Source organism: Taudactylus pleione, unplaced genomic scaffold (assembly GCF_031769625.1).
Source record: "Taudactylus pleione unplaced genomic scaffold, aTauple2 ptg000216l, whole genome shotgun sequence".
NCBI lineage: Eukaryota > Metazoa > Chordata > Amphibia > Anura > Myobatrachidae > Taudactylus > Taudactylus pleione.
This window is the reverse complement of record NW_028284618.1, coordinates 8,997,747-9,019,861: the sequence shown is the minus strand read 5'-3', so window position 1 is coordinate 9,019,861 and position 22,115 is coordinate 8,997,747. Positions and strand designations below refer to the sequence as shown.

Genomic DNA, 22,115 nt, shown 5'->3' with positions numbered 1-22,115 from the left:
GCGCTACACATCGATTGTATTATCAATATAGTTCAGAAATTGCACAGAATTCATTCTTGATGCCATAACTACAACCCCAGCATTTTCATCAGTAATTAGAAGTTTAGTTATAGTGATTCATCCACGAGCACTGACACGGAGGAGTTACACAATGTTACTGTTGCAGAATTATTTTCCCCTCATTGATTTTGGCAAATCTTTCAGTACAGTTTAACTTCCAGGAAGCCAGCAGGTTACGAAATCTTCAACCAAAATAAATAGATCAGATCAAGGATCAGCTGAGCCTGACACTGAACATACACCCAGCAGTATAATTTTGCATATATCATCAGCCTCTTCAGCGTCTTCTTGAGGACATCCCTTAACTGCAGGTAAGTTAAAAAATAAATGTCATTCTGTGTTCTCTTCATCCTGTTGTGCACTTTATAAAAAAATAAAAAACTTTCGGCCGCGAGCAGCAACTGAATGAAGAAATGATTCTGTTATAGATGCAGCTGGATGCCTTTCCCCTCTTACATTTTGCCAGGTACATCAACGAAGTTTAAGAAGCCAGGATATTGTGAATTTTCATCCAAAGAGAGATCAGGTCAGCAATCAACAGTCACTTTTAAACCCACACTTTAGTAAATATACCCTAAAGGGGTATATTTACTAAACTGAGGGTTTTTAGAAGTGGAGATATTGCCCATAGCAACCAATCAGATTCTACTTAACATTTAACTACCACCTTCTAGAAGATAATAGCTAGAATCTGATTGGTTGCTAATGGGCAACATCTCCACTTCTGCAAACTCGCACTTTAGTAAATATGCCAAACAGCAGAATAGATTGGGGTATATTAGCCTGAGGCTTTGTGTCAGTTATTAAAGACATTTATCAGTGTAGGTAAGTAAAAGTTTGTATACGTTATATTTTCTTTTACTGTTGGTGCACATAACAACAATATAAGAATCTATTTGTGTGGTGTTCTGCCTGTCCATTTACAAACAGCTGCACTGAAGTACACTGTGAGTGTAATGTGGATGTACCAGGATGACCACCCGCACTTTGCATTGAAGGAGCAGCAGACTTTGGGATCAATGGCAGAGATTTTAGCTTGATCCCATGTTCCACTCACAGTGCACATTCACGTTGCATTACTTTGCATGAATGATTGGGTGTACTGCATGTCTATTTGCGCTGATAAGACACCATTAATCTATAATTATAAAATAAAATAGAATAATCAGGGGGTCTGATGTTCACTAAAAAAATATATATATATTTATTGATATATTCTATGTGCAATGTATATTTAGTCAGACTAGAATATGAATAGCCATATTGCAAACATTTATATTTGAACATGTAACACATACATATTTAACAACAAATACTGCATATAAAAATACATAAAACCAATTAAACAACAATAATGATCACAATAACTCAATGGAGATCTCCAACACTAATCTATGAATGACACTGTGCTTTTAAAAGGACTCAGGCCCTGATTCAGAGCCGGATGCTCTGACACAGCGCTCGGTCATAATCAGGGCGTCTTTTTTTTTTTTATGGAGCGGCCACCTGGCCGCTCGCATTGCTGTGGGTTGCCACCCACAGCTAATGCGAGCAGCCAGGATGATGGTCGCGTTGGTCAAGACCATTGCACCCCTCGTGCTTGCGATGAGACCCTTGTGGTAGGGTCTCGTGGCCGCAAGCCCCAGAGAGATTTCGGCTCAAACAGAGCCGAAAGCTCTCCCACTGACATCACTTGTGATCATCAGTGGGGCCACCACCAAATGGTAGGCGTTCTCATGGGAACGCCTCAGTCTGGGCAGCCCCCCCACCGACCTGCCCACCAAAGGGGGCGTGCTGTCACTCAACATCAACAGCACGCCCCCTTTGGTGCGAGACCCGGAGCGACGGATTGCCCGTCGCTATCCGGGTCTCGCGCATGCGCACGATGGAGTCGGCTCTGTCGTGCGCATGCGCTCTGGGCCACCATCGACCCAGTTGCGAGTGCTCAGCGCTTGCGACCGGGTCTGAATCAGGCCCTCAGTCCATATATTCATAAGATATCGCTCTTGGTTTTAAGCCACAAATAAAATGCAGATGGAAATATGAAAGCTTGTATAGTCACCACTCTCCACTAATGTTAGTAGTCAGCACTTAGTATGCTGTGCGGGAATAGGTAGTCCTGAATATCTCCCGTGCTGTAAAGAGTGGTGCAGCGGCAGTGGTTGCACGCTGCCCGTATATCCACCTGTGGGAGTCTGCCTGGGCCACAGATGCTGACGCCAGTAGCCTCTATATTCCAGATGGTCAGGGCCGGTTCTCCCGTTACGCATGGTACGCAGCTGCGTAAGGCGCCACATAGTGAAGGGCGCCTCAGCTGCGTACCATGCGGCCCGTGGTGCAGACTGTGTCTCTGTGACACAGCTGATGAGAGTCAGACAGACTCTCATCGGCTGCTGCTCCCACTGCCAGAGCCGGACATCTTCCAGCTCCCGCAGTGGGTAATGGGAGTGACGCGTCACTCCCATAATGCAAAGCGGCGGACGGAGGAGCTGATCTCGGCGGCGGGTGCGGGAGCGGGTGTCAGGTAAGTGCTTTTTTTTTATTATGTCTCTACTGCGGGGGGAAGTTGATTACTACTGGGGGCACTACAAGGGGGGGGACTACTGGGAGCACTACAGGGGGGAATACTACTGGGGGCACTACAAGGGGGAGGACTACTGGGAGCACTACAAGTGGGAATACTACTGGGGGCACTACAAGGGGGGGAATACTACTGGGGGCACTACAAGGGGGGGACTACTGGGAGCACTACAGGGGGGGAATACTACTGGGGGCATTACAAGGGGGGGAATACTACTGGGGGCACTACAAGGGGGGGAATACTACTGGGGGCACTACAAGGGGTGGAATATACTGGGGGCACTACAAGGGGGGGAATATACTGGGGGCATTACAAGGGGGGGGAATACTACTGGGGGCACTACAAAGGGGGGGAATACTACTGGGGGCACTACAAGAGGGGGGAATACTACTGGGGGCACTACAAGGGGGGCTACTACTGGGGGCACTACAAGAGGGGGGACTATTACTAGGGGCACTATATAATGGGCACTGCATAGGGGGGTACCACTACTGGGGGCACTGCATGGGGGGAGTACTACTGTGGCACTATATAAGGGGCTTACTACTGGGGGCACAAGGGGCACTGCACTGGGGGGACCACTACCGAGAACACTGTAAAAGGGGCACTGCATAGGGGGGGCGCCAAAAAAATACTCGCTTACCAAAAAATTTGGGCTAGGGCCGGCCCTGCAGATGGTATGGAGGATTCCCCAAGAGGACGGCAACAACAATGAAAAGTATATGGCAACCAGTCCTAGCGATGGCAAAGAGGCGAATGCACTAAGATAACGATTGTCCAGTCGTCCATTCGCATAGGGCTTTGGATCCTCTAACCAGTTTCGCTCCTGTATAGAGGGAGCTTTTTTGAAAAAACTCCCTCTATACAGGAGTGAAACTACTCATCTCTAGTTTAGTTAAGAATAGGGATAAGGCACACACAATATCTCAGCAAACCATTTTGTCTCCTATTACCATGGCCAGAGGTCATTTTAATGGGCTAGGATTATGCATGTTGGACCCAGGGGCAGGGGCGCCGAGAGGGGTGGGTGGGGCGGGTACAACACTGCCCCCCTCCCTCTTACCTGTCAGCAGCCCAGCACACGCTGTCTCTTCTGCCTGATCGCCTCACGCCTGGATTTGCGCCAGCCTCACAGAGCCCACCTCCTAAGCTTGCAGCGCCGCAAACATGTTTTTATTTTTTTCTAACGGGACGTGGCCATGCCTCCCACGATTAGGCCACACCCCCTATATAGTTATGGGGTCCTGGACAGCTCTCTACGGCCCTGCCCAGGGGTCTGTGTGCACCACACACACCTTGCACCCATTATAGATAGTATTGGAAGGAAAAGGGGACATACCTCTCTTAAGATAGTTTTGTTGTTAGTAAATCTTAGCCAATAATGAAAAGGATATTGTGAATACCCAATCCTTGAGTAGTTACAGTCGGCGGTGCTCCTCAAGGTTTAGTATACAATGTACACATAAAAAAGGGTAAATTTTTTGTATAGGATAAAAAAGAAAAGATAAAAACCTCAATGGGGGCACACTTGTAGATGGTAGTATAGCAGGAAAAAAAAAAAAAAAAATATATATATATATATATATATAAATATATATATATCAGTGTGTCTTACGTTTTGCTGCCCGTTATGTTTTGCAAAAATATTCATGCTTCTTTATTCATGCATTGTGTCTCTGATAGACTTTTGATGGTAACCTTTACACAACATACAAAGGCACCGAGTGAAGATTAATAGGACTCAAGGCTTCTTCAAGTTGAATGACTGCGTTCAGCATTGCACATAAAAGCAGACACTAGACATGAACAATACCATGTCATGTGATGACACTATGCTCACTGCTTTCATGTCAGCCTTGAATATATTTTCTGATATTGGATCTTTGGATATAATGCAATCTACTATTTCATTTTGTTTTACAATGTCCATCCACACAGTACATCTTTTATGTTATAGTGAGGTGGGTTACACCTATCAGCCATGCATGCATACAGGTTTTACAGGTGTATCCATATTTACTGTGCTGTTTGAATTGCACCAAAAAGACTGTCCTTGCGCGCCAGGTCCCGTGCGTCATGGCCCCGTCTTTTTCACTCAAAATTTGCGTTTTATTTGCTTACATAAAACAATTAGGAGCGACCAGGGCCGCCAAGAGCAGCGGCGGGCCCGGGTGACAGGGGGCATGGCCTAATCACGACCCGCGAGCAGTCTCTCACTGCAGCCCAGCACACAGCAGAGTGTGCTGGGCTGCTGTGATGTAGGAGGGAGGGGGGCGTCCAGCAAGCCTGGGCAATTTGTACCCGCTCTCCCCCTCTCGGCGCCCCTGGAGCGACAGACCTACATTGCTCTCATACACTGATCACTGGATTGTGCGACGTTTATACATCTGTGCGCGTCTGAGCCTGTATCTGTGTGATGGTGCATACACACGGTCAGTTTTTTCTTCAGATCTGAACGATAACGATTTAAAAAATCGTTCAATCGTTCATATCTGACATATCTGACATGCCTGAACGATGGTCAGATAACGATATCTGACATCTGATGTGTTTGCAGTCAGACTTGGACGATTCCATTCATTTTAATGCTGTCAAAAATCGTTCAAATATTTGGTCAAATTGTTCAAATCGTTCAATCGTTCATATGACAGATCTGACAAATCTGACCGTGTGTATGCACCATAAGAAGGGCTCAGATACGAGCAGTCGCAACTTTTCCTAACACCATAGGGCCTGATTCAGAGCCGGACGCTATTTGTGCTCGCTCGTTCAGAAAATAGGGGTGGCTATTCAAATGAACCATTCGCTCTTTGCGGTCTGTTCACGCCTCTATGTCTGAACGAGCTAACAAAACTTGCGGTCGTTTTTTTAAAAAAATACGCCCCCTGGCCGCTCGCATCCTACGTCATGTCCGCTATTTATTAGATTAATCGAGTACATCAAACAGCGTATGAACTGCTCGCTATTCTTGTGGTTGGTTTTTGCTACCACAATTTTGCGAGCAGTTCTGGCTATAAAATAACCCAGTGACGTGGTCAATGACGCTGCTGTATTAATTATGCACACCCTTAAAACGCCCGTTTTGACCTTTAAGCATGCCTGCGTTCGGATCTCCACTCCCCATTTTCAAGCACCTTCCCCTGTTACCACCCACATACGCCTCATTCTGTCACTCAAAATGGCAGGCATTCGCTATATAGCGAACAAACGATTTTCAGCCGCACTGACTGGTTCGCGCATGCGTATTACGATCCGTACACATGCGCAGTTGGGCAAACATCGCTAGGAGCGAACGAGCGTCCGCTTACGAGCGGCTCTGAATCAGGCCCATAGTCTTTTGTGTTTCACCTGCGACTGTAACATGGAAATAAGAGATAAGGAGCCATAATCCAAGTTATTCATTTCCATCACCTTGGATATCATCAGCGCAATATCAATGGCTTTGGCTGTAATGCTGCCAGAGCCTTCTTATTATTTAGGATATTAATATAAGAGGGCTGTAGAGTTGGATAAATTTGTGCCGTAACAGTACGTACATGTGAAAAATACATTTATGTGCATATGATCAATTGGATGCATCTCAAGATGTGTCTGTCTGTCACATTACTAGCATTTGCACCGGATGTAGGACAGGAATAATTAGTGTACAGAGAAGGGACTAGACCAATAGTTCCCAAACTGTGCGCCGTGTCACCCTGGGGTACCTCGGGACTGTTGCAGGGGTGCCTCAGGTTGGTGGTCCACCACCAAATCAAATTATTTATGGTCAATGTTATGTAAATATGTGGACAAACAGAAGCGCAGACCTGTCCCCATCACATAACTGACAGGTCAGCACAATGTACTTCACTGTACTACAGTACTTTGCTACATTTCTCAATAACAAACTTAGGGGTCTATTTACTAAGCAGTGTTAGGAGACAGAGTGAAAAGTGCTAAGAAAGTGATAAGGTGCCAGCCAATCAGCTCCCAAATGTCATTTTTCAAACACAGCCTGTGAGATGACAGTTGGGAGCTGATTGGCTGGCACCTTATCACTTACTTATCACTTTTTACTCTGTCTCCTAACAATGCTGTTACTCTAGGGCACCGTGATTCAAAAAAGTTTGGGAACCACTGGACTAAACAGTGTTAGTAGCAAATGTATTCATGTATCTGCTGTCACATTCATTGTATTCATGTCACCACTCGGGATCTTAGCATCCCATATAAACTCAGGGGACTATTTACTAAGCCTTGGATAGAGATAAAGTGAACGGAGATAAAGTACCAGCCAATCAGCTCCTAACTGCCATGGCACAGGCTGTGTTTGAAAAATGACAGTTAGGAGCTGGTTGGCTGGTACTTTATCTGCGTCCATTTTATCTCCACCCAAGGCTTAGTAAATAGGCCCCTCAGACATTCATTTATTTTTGTTTCTAAGACATCTCAGGCCAGGGAAACGCTCCTGTGAGTAACTAAATGCACCGGAGCACTCACCTGGGCCAATTGCTATTCACCACTCTTAGTTCCTGGGAGTAACCCATTACCTGAACAGCGTGTTCCTTTCCCAGGATAGTTTTAGGCTCCAGGTTTACTCCTTGTATCCTGATATTGTGTGCTCTGTTACTCTCATTATCACTCTGATGTGGCTCTTACTGCAACATCCATCTACAGAAACATCTCATATCCTGTTACACAGTAGCTATTTTCTTATCCACTTTTCCTAATCAACTCTGTTAGAGATGTTTACAGTATTTCAGAATTGCTGGTGACTCTTTATTACACGTACTGTAATATCTAAAATTCATGTGTAAATCCATATAATCCATATAATCATGTCTGTCTATGTTTTCTTTCAGACAATGGAAGCCAATGGCTTAAACATGATACCTCTGTGCGCAGATTTCACAGAAAAGAATGAGAGCGTTTGCGTTTTTGGAACTGGGGACTTTGGCCGATCACTTGGAATGAAGCTGCTACAAAGTGGATTTTCTGTGGTATTCGGAAGCCGAAATCCTGGTCTCTTTAGCTGGGTCCCCAGAGGAGTCCAGGTCCTGAGTCACGCCCAGGCGGCGGAGAAATGTCCCGTTATTATCTTGGCGGTACAGAGAGACCATTACAAATTTCTGACAGAGCTCACGGAAGATTTGGATGGGAAAATTCTAGTGGACGTCAGCAATAACCTGAAAATAAACCAATATCCCGAATCTAACGCTGAGTACCTTGCCCTGATCCTACCCAGAGCTACAGTGGTCAAAGCATTTAACACGGTATCTGCATGGGCTCTACAGTCAGGTACACTGGATGCCAGCCGACAGGTAAACAACCTTTCCATGAAGGTTAACTAGATGGTCATATTAAATGGTATAGATATTGAAGTTGTGTTAAGAATGGGGGGAGGGCCAAGCAGGTAAAAAGACAGTGCCTGTCTGTAGGCCCAGACTGACAAAGATCACAGTCTTGTTGCTTAGGCTCAAATACGATTTTCAGCAGGCATCATAGCATGTAAAGAGAGCACTGTTATTCTCATCTGCCTAAGGGCCTGATTCAGAGCCGCTCGTAAGCGGCCGCTCGTTCGCTCCGAGCGATGTTTGCCCAACTGCGCATGCGTACGGATCGTTATACGCAAACCAGTCAGTGCGGTCGAAATTCATGTGCTCGCAAAATAGCGAATGCCTGATAATTTGAGTGACAGAAAGAGGCGTATGTGGGTGGTAACGGGGGAAGGTGCTTGAAAACGGGGAGTGGAGATCCGAATGCAGGCGTGCTTAAAGGTCAAAACGGGCGTTTTATGGGTGTGCATAATTAAAACAGCAGCGTCATTGACCACATCACTGGGTTATTTTATAGTCAGAACTGCTCGCATGATTGCGGTAGGAAAAACCAACCCCAAGAATAGCGAGCAGTTCATACCCTGGTCGATGTACTCGATTAATCTAATAAATAGCGGACATGACGTAGGATGCGAGCGGCCAGGGGGCGTATATTTTTAAAAAACGACCGCAAGTTTGGTTCGCTCGTTCAGACCTAGAGGCGTGAACAGACCGCAAAGAGCGAACGGTTGATTTGAATAGCCACCCCTATTTTCTGGACGAGCGAGAGGTTTTTGTCATACTTATGAATTTTTTTTTCTATAAATAGGTTAGTTTTTTTATATATATTTTACTCTATCCTGGAACTTTTTTTCTCTTTAATTAAAAGAGAGTAACAGAATCCTTGATAAATATTTCAAAGTGAACTAAATTTATCTCTAATCAAGGAAGCCTAACAATTATTTATTAACAATTACTCAACATCAAAAAGTGGGGTGTAGTAGGCAGCCCGACATGGGTGAAAATCCTGATCGTCCCTAAGGTAAGTATCACTAACCTAATCCCCCCTAACCCTAACCCTCCCTTAGGCGTGCCTAACCCTAACCTCCCCCCCAAGAGCCTAACCCTAATCCCCCCTCTAAGTGCCTAAACCTAACCCTCCCTTCCCCGCCATCTAAATCTGAGTCCCCCAGGGGGGTGCCTAACCCTAACCTCCCCCCGGGGTGCCTAACTCTAACATCCCTCCGGGGGTGCCAAACTCTAAGTCCCCCCCGGGAGCCCTAAACCTAACCACCCACCCCCGCGGGTATCCTCGCCTGGCATCACTTCGATCGGGATTTTGGGCGTCGGTCTTCCAGTGTCTGGTTAATGACAGGCATCTAGATTTAGATCTAGATTAGTACCACGCCAGGATTAGAACATCTGGAAGCCGGCGGTCGGGATGTAGACTGTCGGCTTCCAAACTACATCCCCAAAAAGTGTCTGCTTCTCTTATGCATGCAGGTATACCTGCTTGTCTGCCTACTGTATTTGAAAGTGCAGAATCCATTTCTGTTCTTGGAATTTCCCAGGGAAAATCATTCTGTTTCTAGTTATGCAGGTTTGCAAGTACCTGAAAATGAGCATACTGTAGCTGAAAAAGTGAACTATCACTTCAATGCAGAGGTTCCTAAACTCTGTCATTACAGTCCATGTTTTAAGGATATCCATGCTTGAGCACAGGTGACTTAATTAGTACCTCAGTCAAATTGATTTAACCATCTGGACTCAAGTATGGATATTCTTAAAACCTGGACTGTAATGGCGGAGTCTGGAAACCTCTGGACCTACTGCCTCTAAAATACTGCTTTCATGTACTTTGGCAGAAATGTAGGTCTCCAATTAAAATCAAGGTATGTGGGGTCTACAGAGAAGATTTTGTTCCATGACTTCAAGGTACAAAATCTATCCCAGTAAAAGTGTAGATCAAGTCCCAATTAAAACTTTTTGCAAGGGAAAAAGACTGTGGCCCTCATTCAGAGCCGTACGCTCTGAGCAGAGCGCACGCTCTGAATGAGGGCCGTCCTCCATAACTATGGAGCGTCCTCCTGGACGCTCGTATAGCTGTGGGTCACCACCCACAGCCTATACGAGCGTTCAGTTTGATGGCCGCGATGGTCTTGACCATCGCGACCATCGAAACTGCGAGCCGGAGCCTGCGGTTGAGGTTTTCAACCGCAAGGCCCAGAGTGATTTTGGCTCTATCAGAGCCAAAATCACTCCCACTGACATCAATAGTGATGTCAGTGGGCCGGCTTCTGACGGTAGGCGTTCCCTTAGGAATGCCCCCGTCAGGGAGGCACGCCCCCGGCACGCCCACCAAAGGGGGCGTGCTGTCAATCAACATCGACACCACGCCCCCTTTGATCAGACACAACGAGTGAAGGACTTTCCTTCACTCGTCGCGTCTGGCGCATGCGCACGACGGAGCTCCCTCCGTCGTGCGCATGCTCAGTGCAGAACATCGACCCACTTGCGAGTGGACAGCCGCTCGCGAGTGGGTCTGAATCAGGCCCTGTGTGCCCTGCTAAAAAGAAGAGATATGCCCAAAAATACACCCACCCTCTATCTCATTAAAATATCTCAACTGACACAATGAAATCTAATTTTTGCATACAAAATGTCACAATTTCATAACAAAATCCTAATATTTCAAAAAGAAAAGAAAAACCTTTTCTGCAGCCAGCAGTAGACCTTTTAGAATAGATCCTAAATCCAAATTCAAGACTCAAGTCTCAATCCAAAGAAGGTTAGGAATTCCTAGTTTAAGTCAACATATATGGAAAAATCAAGTGAAATTAAGATGAGATAAGACAAAATAAATAAAACGTATTATATCAAATGTTAATGTTGTTATATGCTCTGCATTCTAGGTCTCTGTATGTTCCGATGACAACAAGGCCAAACAAAAGGTAATGGATATTGTGCGTGCCATTGGGTTGACGCCGCAAGACAAAGGTTCTCTCATGGCCGCTAAAGAGGTGGAGAACGACCCCCTACAGCTTTTCCCTATGTGGAGGCTCCCCATGTATATATGTGCAGGACTGACCGTGCTGGTCTTTTTATACTGCGTTATAAACGATGTGGTCTACTCTGCTGTTGTTACTGGAAAAGACGTTTCATATCGAATGATGATATCGATTCCAAACAAGGTCTTCCCCATTGTCTCTCTAATGCTGCTGGCCTTGGTTTATCTCCCTGGTGTGTTTGCCGCCATTCTTCAGCTGTACAGAGGAACGAAGTACAGTCGCTTCCCTAACTGGCTGGACCGATGGATGTTATGTAGGAAGCAGCTTGGGCTGGTGGCGCTGTCATATGCGTTCCTCCATGCGATTTACACTCTCGTCATTCCAATTCGATATTATGTAAGGCACAGGACAATGACCAGCACCATTGCACAGGTAATGTAACTAAAATTAATGGTGTATATACTGTACCACATACAGAAGCCCCCAGTTACATTGTTGCTGATTGTGCCACAAACATGCGCACGCATCGTGCCATGCGATTCCCAGTGCCCGCATACGCTACGTGGAAATGGTATGTAATACCTGCGGCTATTTAGCCGCCGGATCAAATACAGACAACGGCTGCCCGGCGGGTCAAAATCCCGACACCTCGAGGTAAGTACCCTAACCTTCCTCCTCTCCCCCCTAACCCTAACCCTCCCTTAGGGGGGCCTAACCCTAACCTCCCCCCTAGTGCCTAACCCTAACCTCCCCACCATGGGTGCCTAAACCTAACCCCCCCCTCCCCGCACCCTAAACCTAACCCTCCCTTAGGGGTGCCTAACCCTAACCTTCCCCCCTAGTGCCTATCCCTAACCCCCCTTCCCTAGCCTAACTCTAACCTTCCCCCCTAGTGCCTAACCCTAACCCCCCTTCCCTAGCCTAACTCTAACCTTCCCCCCTAGTGCCTAACCCTAACCCCCCTTCCCCTAGCCTGACCCTAACCTTCCCGGGGGGGGTGCCTAACCCAAAGGCCACCCGGGGGTCCCTAAACCTAACCCCCCCAAGCCAAATCGGGGGGTACCATAGTGAACCCCCATGTCAGAGCATCTTTTAGGGGGTGTCAGGCTGATTTCCCCAATTCTGGCAGTACTTTCCGCCTGTTCAAGTTTCGCCGGGTCCCATTTTCGCGTATTTTCAAACTGAATACAGGGTAAAGCGGGCACACGTGCGATACTTTTCCGCCTGCAAAACAGACGAAAAGTCCGGGCCACAAAAAAGTATCGCGGCTCGGCTCAGTTTGAATACGGCTCTAAGGAGGAAATGTACTAAAGGGCGGTTTTGACAAAAAAATTTTCAGCAGTTTTAAAACCACCAGATTTTTTATTTTCCACTGAAAACAAGATGTTTTGAAAATTGCCATTTTGACAAAGTATCTATTTATAAGTCACTAACATTTTAATCTGGTTAGCCTTTAAAATTAGTAGAAAAATTTAATTAGTTATCTTTCTGTTGCATTGCACTTTTTTTTAAGTTTATTGTACTGTAAAATAATCTAATTACTTTTATTATTGTTTTTTTTTTATATATATCAGATAAACAAGAATGAAACTAGCTCCTTCCTAAACATCATGGCCTGGCGATCTGACTCCTACATAGCACTGGGAATACTGGGATTTTTCTTCTACGTTCTCCTGGGAATAACATCCCTGCCCTCTGTCAGTAACGCAGTCAACTGGAGGGAATTCCGCTTTGTGCAGGTATGTTTATGTACATGCAGAATATTCCCAATGTTATACAGAGGAGAGGGAATGTATTACATAGTCATTGTGTGGGATGATAAAGTGAAAGGGGGAAGTGTATCAAACCTAAAGAGTGGAGAAATTGAGAAGTGGAGAATTTATCAATAGCAACCAATCAGCTTCTAGCTGGCATTTATCAAGTACATTCTGTAAAATGATAAGTTGAAGCTGATTGCTTCTTTTGAGCAACTTCTACACTTTTTAGTAGATTTGATACATCTCCCCCCAGAGAAACAATGGACCACTAAACAACAACAAAAAAAACCTACTAATTAAATTCACAAATAAATGTGTATGGATAATGTGTAAAACAGTTCCCATGTTCTGGGGGGTTGGGTATGGGATGCCGTCGCTGACAGAATTAGAATACTGACACCTGTGGGTTAGTATCCTACCCCTAAACCTAACCCTTCATCCCCGCAGCCAAAACTTAGCCACTCCCACCTCGCAGCCCAGGGCAGGCTCTAGGGGTGTTCGACCAGTGCGGTCGCACAGGGGCGCCACCCATAGAGGGCGCACCCCTCCCCAACATCCCGATTTCAGCGGGACAGTACTGTCCCGCTGTTCCACCCGTGGGCCGAAGTGGCCCGCGGGTGGTCAAATCGGGAGGATGCCGCGATCATGCGCGCTGCATCCATTCACTGACGGCAGAGGGCTGGGGGAAGCCCAGCAGGCTGGGCTTTACCCCCAGCCTGACGTTATTTGGAGGTGTGCCATGCGGGCACGCCTCCAAATAACGTCATGCAGGGACGTGGCCTATGGAAATGAGGCCACACCCCCAATTTTGGTTGTGCGCAGCTGCGCCGCACACGATTACAGGGCACTATCTAACCCTGGAGCCGGCCCTGCTGCAGCCTAACCCTAAGCCTCCCCCCTGCAGCCTAACCCTTTCCCTATTGCCATATCTTATGCCTAACCCCGGTGCCTAATCCTTGCCCCTACCCACAATACTTACCATCGGGATGCCGGTGGTCGGGATGCTGGTGCCAGGATTCTGACTAGTGTCGGGATTCCGGCGCCGGCATTCTGATCATTGGCATCCCAACCAAAGGGATATAAACTGCAACCCATTCTGGGTACTGTCTTGCACCTAATGTCCGCCCCCCAAATAGCACAGAAGGCCCATAATATGCCCCATTACAGATTGTGCAGCTGACCCTAGAAAAAAACACTCTTGTCCACATTTATAATGGGCCCAATTCAGAGACGTAAACGCAGTTGAGCGATTATTGGTAAACTGCGCATGCATCAAGGTACATTACCATAGTCACTCACAGCAACTATTTACTCACAATGTGATTGACAGTCAGGAGGGAGTGTTTGGGGGAGGTAATTAGGAGTGACAGAGAAGAATGCAGGTGTGTTGCGACCATTTCGGGGGATGTCACACCCTGAGTCTGCGATTCCGTATGCAAGAAAAATGGCTGCGGTGTCTCAATTCCAGCGGACCGTGCTGTGTCTGTGTACGCAGATGCTTGGATTTGCAAAGCCACAGGTGGGCGTCTCAGTTCCTGCAGATAACTCTGAGTAGCTATATGGCTCCCTCGTGTGACGACACATGAGTATGCAGACATGCAGATTGAGAGAAATAATGCTTATAGGGTGGGATTAGTACACACAAGAAAAGCAGTTTGAGCCATGTTTAGTACATAGGAATTTAGATGGAGAGAAATGAGATTTAACTTGGGTTCGGTGCCAAAGAGTTTACATCAAGTAGAAGTGACAATGGATAACAGAGCAGGAGGAAACCTCTAGCGTCGTCAGCATAAAACATAGTATTCTGACAGTTGGACATTTATCCAAATTGTTTTTCAATTGCTCTTCAGGTAGCTATGTGCAATTGGAGGCGTTGCCCATAACAGGATGCAGTTAACATACCGCCACCCGGAATGCCACCCATCGGAATACTAACACTGGAAGCTTGACCAGGGACTAAAGATAGGTGTCTAAATTCCGACGCCTATCTTTAGCTCCATGCCGAAATCCCGCCACCCGGCCACCCGAAGGGAGGTAACCCGGGGCTTTCTAGCTGATGCCACGGGGGGGGGGTTAGGTTTAGGCACCCCCGGGGGACTTAGGGCTAGTCACCCCTGGGGAGGGTTAGGGTAAGGCTAGGAGAAGGGGAAGTTATGGTTAGACACCACTGATGGGAGGTCAGGGTTAGGCACCACTCCTTTAAGTAGGGGTTAGGGTTAGGGGGAGAGAGAGGAGGGTTAGGGTACTTACCAGCCCTAGTCGTGATCTTCACTGTTCGTGCTTCTGGCATCGGTATTTGGTCCACCGGGAATAGATCCGGCGGCATAACATAGCAATTCCGTCCATAACATACAATCATATTGTAACTGTCTGTGGCTTCCTGCTGCCTCCATTCCCTTTCTCACATCATGGCGCTGCCCCTATCACATGCAGCCCTATCCTCAGGGCCAGTGCTACCACTAGGCAAGCTTAGGCAGCTACCTAGGGGCGCCGTCCACTAGAGGGCACTTCTGAGTCTGTCTAACTACAGAGGGTGCAGGGGGCGCGGTTGCTATGGGGCCCGGTGGCTTAAGTGGCCCACCGGCCCAGCAATCGCACCCCCTGCACCTTCCATTTGCCGGGCGCCCGCTGAGATTGTGTTACCAGCAGGCGCCCGGCTCCTCTCCCCCCCCCCCCCCCGGCGCCAGTGGCAGCCGGAGGACAGGGCTCACTCCTGAGCTCCAGCTTCTGGGTCCCGCAGTGCCTATGGGAGTGACGTCATGACATATATATGTGTGTGTGTGTGTGTGTGTGTGTGTATGTATTATATAGACATGAAACAAAAGTTAACGATGGGCTTGCCAAACAATCTTACAGATTATACACATACTGTATATGTATTTGTTTCCTCCATCTCATTTCTGCCAATAATTTTTTTTATATTTGATTTCCCCTCCACCCAGTCAAAACTTGGATACCTTACGCTGTTGCTGTGCACGGGACATGCATTCCTCTATGGCTGGAGCAAATTCCTCAATGTGGCTAGCTTCAGATGGTACATGCCTCCCGCTTACACACTATCTCTCACCATCCCGTGCATAGTCCTAATTCTGAAGTTCATCCTTACAATCCCATGCATTGATAAAAGGATTACCAAAATACGGCAAGGATGGGAGCGGTCTTCGAAAACTCAATTGAACACAAAGGTTTAACATGTCGAAAAATTGGTTCTTATTTATCAGACTTTCGGTGATGGCTGGGACTGAACAACTACAATTTTTTATTTTTAAAGTAAAGCTTTTTTAGACTATACAGAACATAATAATCCAACTTTATCTTAAAGGTACAATATTCAGTAAAAAAATAAAACAAAATCAAAATGCAGTGTCCTGTGTACATACTGTAAGTAAAGGGCTGTATGTTGTGATCAACTTTGCAAACATTAAGATTAGGTTATGTCTCGTGCCTATTTGCAATTTCTGTGTAAACAACTTCACTATGGTAAGCTTAGTAACATGGTTTAAAGCTGCCACCGTTAATAGCCAACCACACATTTTATTTTACTGCTCTACCTTGCACTGCACTAATCAAAGCTTGTTGTCATTGGTTACTACAGTACTTAGGTTACAGATCATTTGCAATTGCACAATGTTACTAACAAGCTTCCTATTCCTTGCAGTCAGGACTCACTCAGTGATCTCTCCCTCCATTAAATCCACTAGTCTGGTTTTGGCTATCTTGCTAATTCTAACTGTGGTATATTGAACAAAATCTTGTTTAAAATCAGATGAAAATACCTATATGCCACAATGTGTTTTAAAATAGTTTTAAAGATACTAATTGCCCTTAAGTTTTATTATTCTCATTTTCATTAATTTTCTTAATTTCATTATTATTATTATTCTCATTTTCATTAATTTTCTTATTTTCATTATTATTATTATTCTCATTTTCATTAATTTTCTTATTTTCATTATTATTATTATTCTCATTTTCTTGATTATTGTTGTTCTCATTATTATTATTATTATTAGTCTCATTATTATTAAGCTCATTATTATTATTATATTTTATATTATTATTCTTTTCATTTGGAGAAGGTGTTCTAGCAGAAAATACCAGTAGCCATACTTGTGAATGATCAGTACGATAATTTTATTATATAAAAACTAGAGATGAGTGGTGACTCGGTTCTTTTTGATAAAATTAGCGCAAATATAGAATTGTTCAAATTTATCTATTGGCTATCCAAAACAAATGAGAGCCGGATAACCAATATGATACTATTTTTGAGATCCGACCATACCCGAGTAAAACAGAACTGCTCATCTCTAATAAAAACATAACAAATATATAACCGAATAAATTACGATTTTTTTTGGTGCCATCAAGCACAGTCACCAGGGATCAAATTTGCATCCCAAATGTAAGTAATAAAGAATGCATGTAAAGCATAGCATATTTATCTACATACTGTACTGTATGTGCAGTTCAGTGCATCTCAAAAACAACATTGCTCCATAAATATATCAGGCATATTTTCATATACACAAGATATGATATTGACTGGACAGTTAATAATAAATGGCAAAATCTATATAAAAATTAATTAAATATAAAATATAAATGACATTAAATTAAATAAAAACAAGTACGAATTGAACGGGAATCTAAAGTCCTTCAGTTACCTAGTGGAATTCTCAGTAATGTCAATAGACGGCCAAGGCTTCATACATTATAGATGCATAGCTAATGGTTTACATACTGTAGAGGTCTAGGTGCAAACATCACAATGAAAGTAGCTAGACAGTGATAGCCATCACCATTGTGTATTATTGTACCAGCCTTCCAGCCCCTGCAAGAGATAAAATACCTATCTGCGACTGCTTCCATGTGTGTTCCTGAAGGATTGTCATACACCTTATTGCGGAATGAGAGACGTTTTATTATCTGCACTCTGGTATGCATAATATCTAAAGTAGGAAGAGTGGTGATTTCTGTTCCTGCTAAACATCTCTGCAGGAGTACCACTTATCGTTTTCATTAGAAGATCACGTGATGGACATTAACTCAATACAGTATTATACTATGAATTTCTTTTGTTTAATATGTTGTTCTCACCCATTATGATAACAAATCATGCGTCAAAGGGAGTGCCATACCAGGAAATGATTCACAATTTTTCATATCCAGTGCAAATGTAATTAATGCATATAGATGTGTGTGGATCAATGGAGGGAGAATCTATGAGTTGGGAATATTACTTCATGGCAGTCTTCATTGATGCTACTAGGATAATGCATGTTTATTTTCCAAGGGGGCGATTCAATTCAGTGCAAGTTGAATAGCGCTGGGAAGATGTTCCGGGAGCTATTCAATTCACTGCGCTGTTAAGTCCGACTAAAGCCACTTAAGTAGGAGAATGCCGGTTAGCGCGACTAAGCTGGGTGTTTAGTCACACTAACCAGCATTCTACAACTAAAATGCCAGCTGCAAGGTTGTTAGCGCTGTGCTAAGTTGAAAAAACAGCATCACTGCCGGCACTTTAGTCGGATTTCTGCTCGCACCATCAGGAGGGTGCAAGAAGAAATCCTTTAGTCAGACTAAAAGAGCAGTGAATTGAATAGCTTCTCAAACGCCTTCCCGGGGCTATTCAGAATCTCGCTGCATTGAATCGCCCTCCCAAGAAACAAAAGTGAGCTAACAGATAAGTTCAAAAGTACAAAAGCCTTGTAGAGAACCAAACAGGTCTAAAAATAAAAGTACTAAGATCTAACAATGGCAGAGAATACGAGAACAAAGACCTAGCCAACTGTCTTAAAATAAATGGCATACAGCATCAGTTAACTATTGCCTATACACCAGAGCAAACTGGCGTGAGTGAAAGAGCAAATAGGACAATAGTTGAGAGAATTCAAACAACTATTTACCTCGAAAATAGATCAACTACAGTGGCAGTCAAGGACAAGACACCATAGTAAGCATGGATTGGTAAAAGACCAAGGAAACCATTTATCAATGAGTTTTATCATATGCAATAAAACTTATTGCATATGATAATGATGCTCCAGCCTATCAGCTCCTAACTGTCATCTATTTGAAAAATTACAGTTGAGAGTTGATTGGCTGGAGCACCATTTATCATATGCAGTAAGTTTTAAAACTCGTTGCATGTGATAAAACTCAGATAAGTGGACCATCAAGTATCAATCATTTACATGTATTTGGAAATAGGGATCCACTCATATTGCCAAAGAAAAAAAACATAAATTTGATCCTAAATCCATCAAAAGTATCATGTTAGGATACTGTAAATAAAGCAAAGGTTACAGATTGTGGAACATCAGTGACAAGAAACGTATAATGTTAAAGGACGTTTAATTTAATGAGACTACTACAGCTAAAGGCAACCAAAGTATTGCAAAGCCACAAAAACTTGTGATGCTGTACATGCCTGCAGCTGAAAGCATGTCAGAGACTGAGACATTAAATACAGATAACCAATCATGGAACAGGAGTTCCATGAAGCGCAACAAGGGAAACCATCATAGAAAGTACAGTAAGGAGTTTGCTGGACTTGTTACCTGTGTACTTCAGAAACTTCATGATCCAAAACCAAGTAATGACTGACAAGAGTGAAAATCTACTGTACTGTATATCCTAAAGATCACAACAAGGAGTTTGTTTATGAAGCGTCGGGTTTATGCCCAATATTTAAAATGGCAATGACTTTGCTAGCCATGTCTTGCTAGTAAAAGCATTGCCCTTTTAAATATTGGGCATAAACCATACTTGCCTACCCAGAGCCGTAACTAGACATTTTGGTGCCCTGTTCCAGAAAGAGCATTGGTGCCCCCCTCATTTTTCAAAGGGTCATAATGCACCCAAAAAAGGGCCTTGGCTTCATGGGGAAGGGCCAGGGAAGAGATAGGAGAGGCCAGGTGCTGCTGGGGATGAAATAAGAGGAAGCTACAAGCAAGAATGATAATAAACAGAAATTTGACAGGCTCAAACAGCGCCCCCTGACCTGTGGTGCCCTGTGCGATGGCACCGGCCGCACTACCCTAGCTATTGCCTTGTGCCTACCCTCCCAATTTGGTCGGGAGCCTCCCGAAAATCATGTGCCACTCCCGACCTCCCAGGAAGGCAGGCAATCCTCCTGGCTGCCACCCACCCCTCCTATCCCCCCCGCACTTACCTTAGAAACCCCCGCAGCAGGGCGTTATTTTGGCTCCGTCCCCTGCTTCACATTGCCTGTAATATCGACATTGTGTAGCGGGGGCGGGGCCGGGGCCAAAATGAAGTGATCGCATGCCCCCACCCCCGCTCCGCCCACAAATACACGTCGTCTGGCTGACCCCTCGTCCTCGTGATTACCACGCCCCCCTGTCATACTGTTCTGGCTGCTCCCCCCAAAAGGGGCAGCCAGAAAGTCGGCAAGCCTGGCATAAACACGATCAGAAGCTCCAGGTTTTACAACCCGTAAATAAACCCCCAAGTGTCCAGAAAGCATGAAGGTATCAAAGGTTGTGTGCCCGACTGCAAATGGAAAAGCTGAAGAAAAACTTGCAGTTGCCTTACCTACTGCTGGGACTAAGCGTAATGTCTTTAACCTGGAGAAAACCGTCAACATTGCTGTCAAACACTACTTTATCAGGGAGCAGAAAGAGAATACCTCAATTAGTGTTTTGCATACTATATGTCCAGAGAAAACAGTTTTGTATATTGAAAGAGGAGTGTGCTACTGCACAGACTCCATCTTTCTGTCCCTTCAGGGAGGCTTCATTCCCTGTACCAAGATAGCAGCCATAGACAGTATGAGCATGCGCAGTGTCATCTTGCCACGGTGTGGAGTGTCATGTGGGAGACATACGGCTCCTACTTAGCTCATGAGAGATCTGGCTTTTACCTGCATGAAAAGGTCCTGTACTGCTACTCACAAGTGTCATGTACTCACCGGCTGCTGCGCTGTATGAAACCCCGCTCAGCTCCATCACCTGTGTGTATACAACAGTGAGTACGGCTGTACCTGCTATCAGGGCCAGATTAAGGGGGGGTGACAGGGACAGTCTTCCCGGGGGCCCTGACACACAGAGGGGCTCCCACCACTAGCACAAGCAGGGGGGTTTCTGAGTATTTAGAAACCCCCTCTGACGGACAAATCCCCCCCTTACAGCGGGCAAAGTGGGGGCCACAAATTCGCAGTATTACGGCATGAGGGGGCGGGGCCAAATGATGTGAGGTGCCCGCCCCCATTACCAACCTGTAGTGTAAAAATGTAAGTGTATGTTTTCTCCTGGTTTGTTGTGTATATATGTGTATGTGTGTATATACTGTATGTGTATGTGTTATTGTGTGCATACTGTGGATGTATTAGTATGTATATATTTGTACGCTTGTGTTCATTTGTATATATGTGTTAGTGTGTATTGTGTATGTATGTGTTTATGTGCGTACACTGTATATGTGTGTTAGTGTGTATGTAATATATACACTTGCTACATACATATATATGTGTGTGTGCATGTTCAACATATATACTGAATATGTATATATATATATATATATATATATATATATAGATGTTAGCTGTGCATACACCCATATATATATGTAGCAAGCGTATATATTACATGCACGCTAACACACACATATACAGTGTACACACATATATATATATATATATAGCATGAGAGATGGCACTCAAAAAACTCTATTTGGCAGGGGGGTGCTAGGTCCAAAACAAGCTGTAATATAAACACCCTGTCACTAAGCAAGCTAATCGTCTACAGAGTTCCTTGATGGCTAAAAAGTTAAATTTTAATCTCATCTGACCAGAGCATCTTTCTCCATACATTTGGGGAGTCACCCACATGCCTTTTGGAAAGCTCAAATCATGTCTTCTTATTTTTATCATTAAGTAATGGCTTTTTTCTGGCCACTCTTCCATAAAGCCCATCTCTATGGAGTGTGCGGCTTATTGTGATTACATGCACAGATACACCAGTCTCTGCTGTGGAACTCTGCAGCTCCTTCAGGGTTACCTTTGGTCTCTGTGCTGCCTCTCTGATTAATGCCCTCCTTGCCGGGTCTGAAAGTTTTGGTGGGCAGTCCTCTCTTGGCAGGTTTGTTGTGGTCCCATGTTCTTTCCATTTCATGTTGATGGATTCGATGGTGCTCCGGGGATCATCAAAGATTTGGATATGTTTTTATAACCCAACCCAGAATTGTACTTCTCAACAACTTTGTCCCTGACTTGTTTGGAGAGCTCCTTGGTCTTCATGGTGTGATGCCTCTTGCTTAGTGGTGTTGCAGCCTCTGGGGCCTTTCAGAAAAGGTGTATTTATACTGACAGATCATGTGACACTTAGATTTCACACAGGTGGGCTTAATTTCACAAAGTATGTTACTTCTGAAGGTAACTGGTTGCACCAGA

At 44.8% G+C, this 22,115-nt stretch overlaps 1 protein-coding gene across 2 annotated transcripts; it reads left to right on the top strand.

The window, feature by feature from the left end:
- The first annotated feature begins 272 nt into the window (after positions 1-272).
- LOC148517490 (metalloreductase STEAP4-like) lies at positions 273-16,032 on the top strand. Of its 2 annotated transcripts, XM_088478663.1 has the most exons (6): positions 276-371; positions 489-586; positions 7,483-7,941; positions 10,848-11,375; positions 12,518-12,682; positions 15,643-16,032. In XM_088478663.1, exons 3-6 carry the CDS (start codon positions 7,486-7,488, stop codon positions 15,889-15,891), a joined length of 1,398 nt encoding a protein of 465 aa, XP_088334789.1. In that variant the 5' UTR covers positions 276-371; positions 489-586; positions 7,483-7,485; the 3' UTR covers positions 15,892-16,032. The 2 variants fall into 2 exon arrangements, with proteins under 2 accessions (XP_088334788.1, XP_088334789.1); XM_088478662.1 differs by lacking the exon at positions 489-586 and having other exon boundaries at positions 273-371.
- The last annotated feature ends 6,083 nt before the right edge of the window (positions 16,033-22,115 follow it).

Bases quoted from the DNA above. Each gene is read 5' to 3' on its own strand.
- LOC148517490 (XM_088478662.1), top strand. From the start codon at position 7,486: ATGGAAGCCAATGGCTTAAACATGATACCTCTGTGCGCAGATTTCACA. The intron at 7,942-10,847 runs GTAAACAACCTT...TCTGCATTCTAG, and splicing joins CACTGGATGCCAGCCGACAG to GTCTCTGTATGTTCCGATGA. The intron at 12,683-15,642 runs GTATGTTTATGT...CCCTCCACCCAG, and splicing joins GGGAATTCCGCTTTGTGCAG to TCAAAACTTGGATACCTTAC.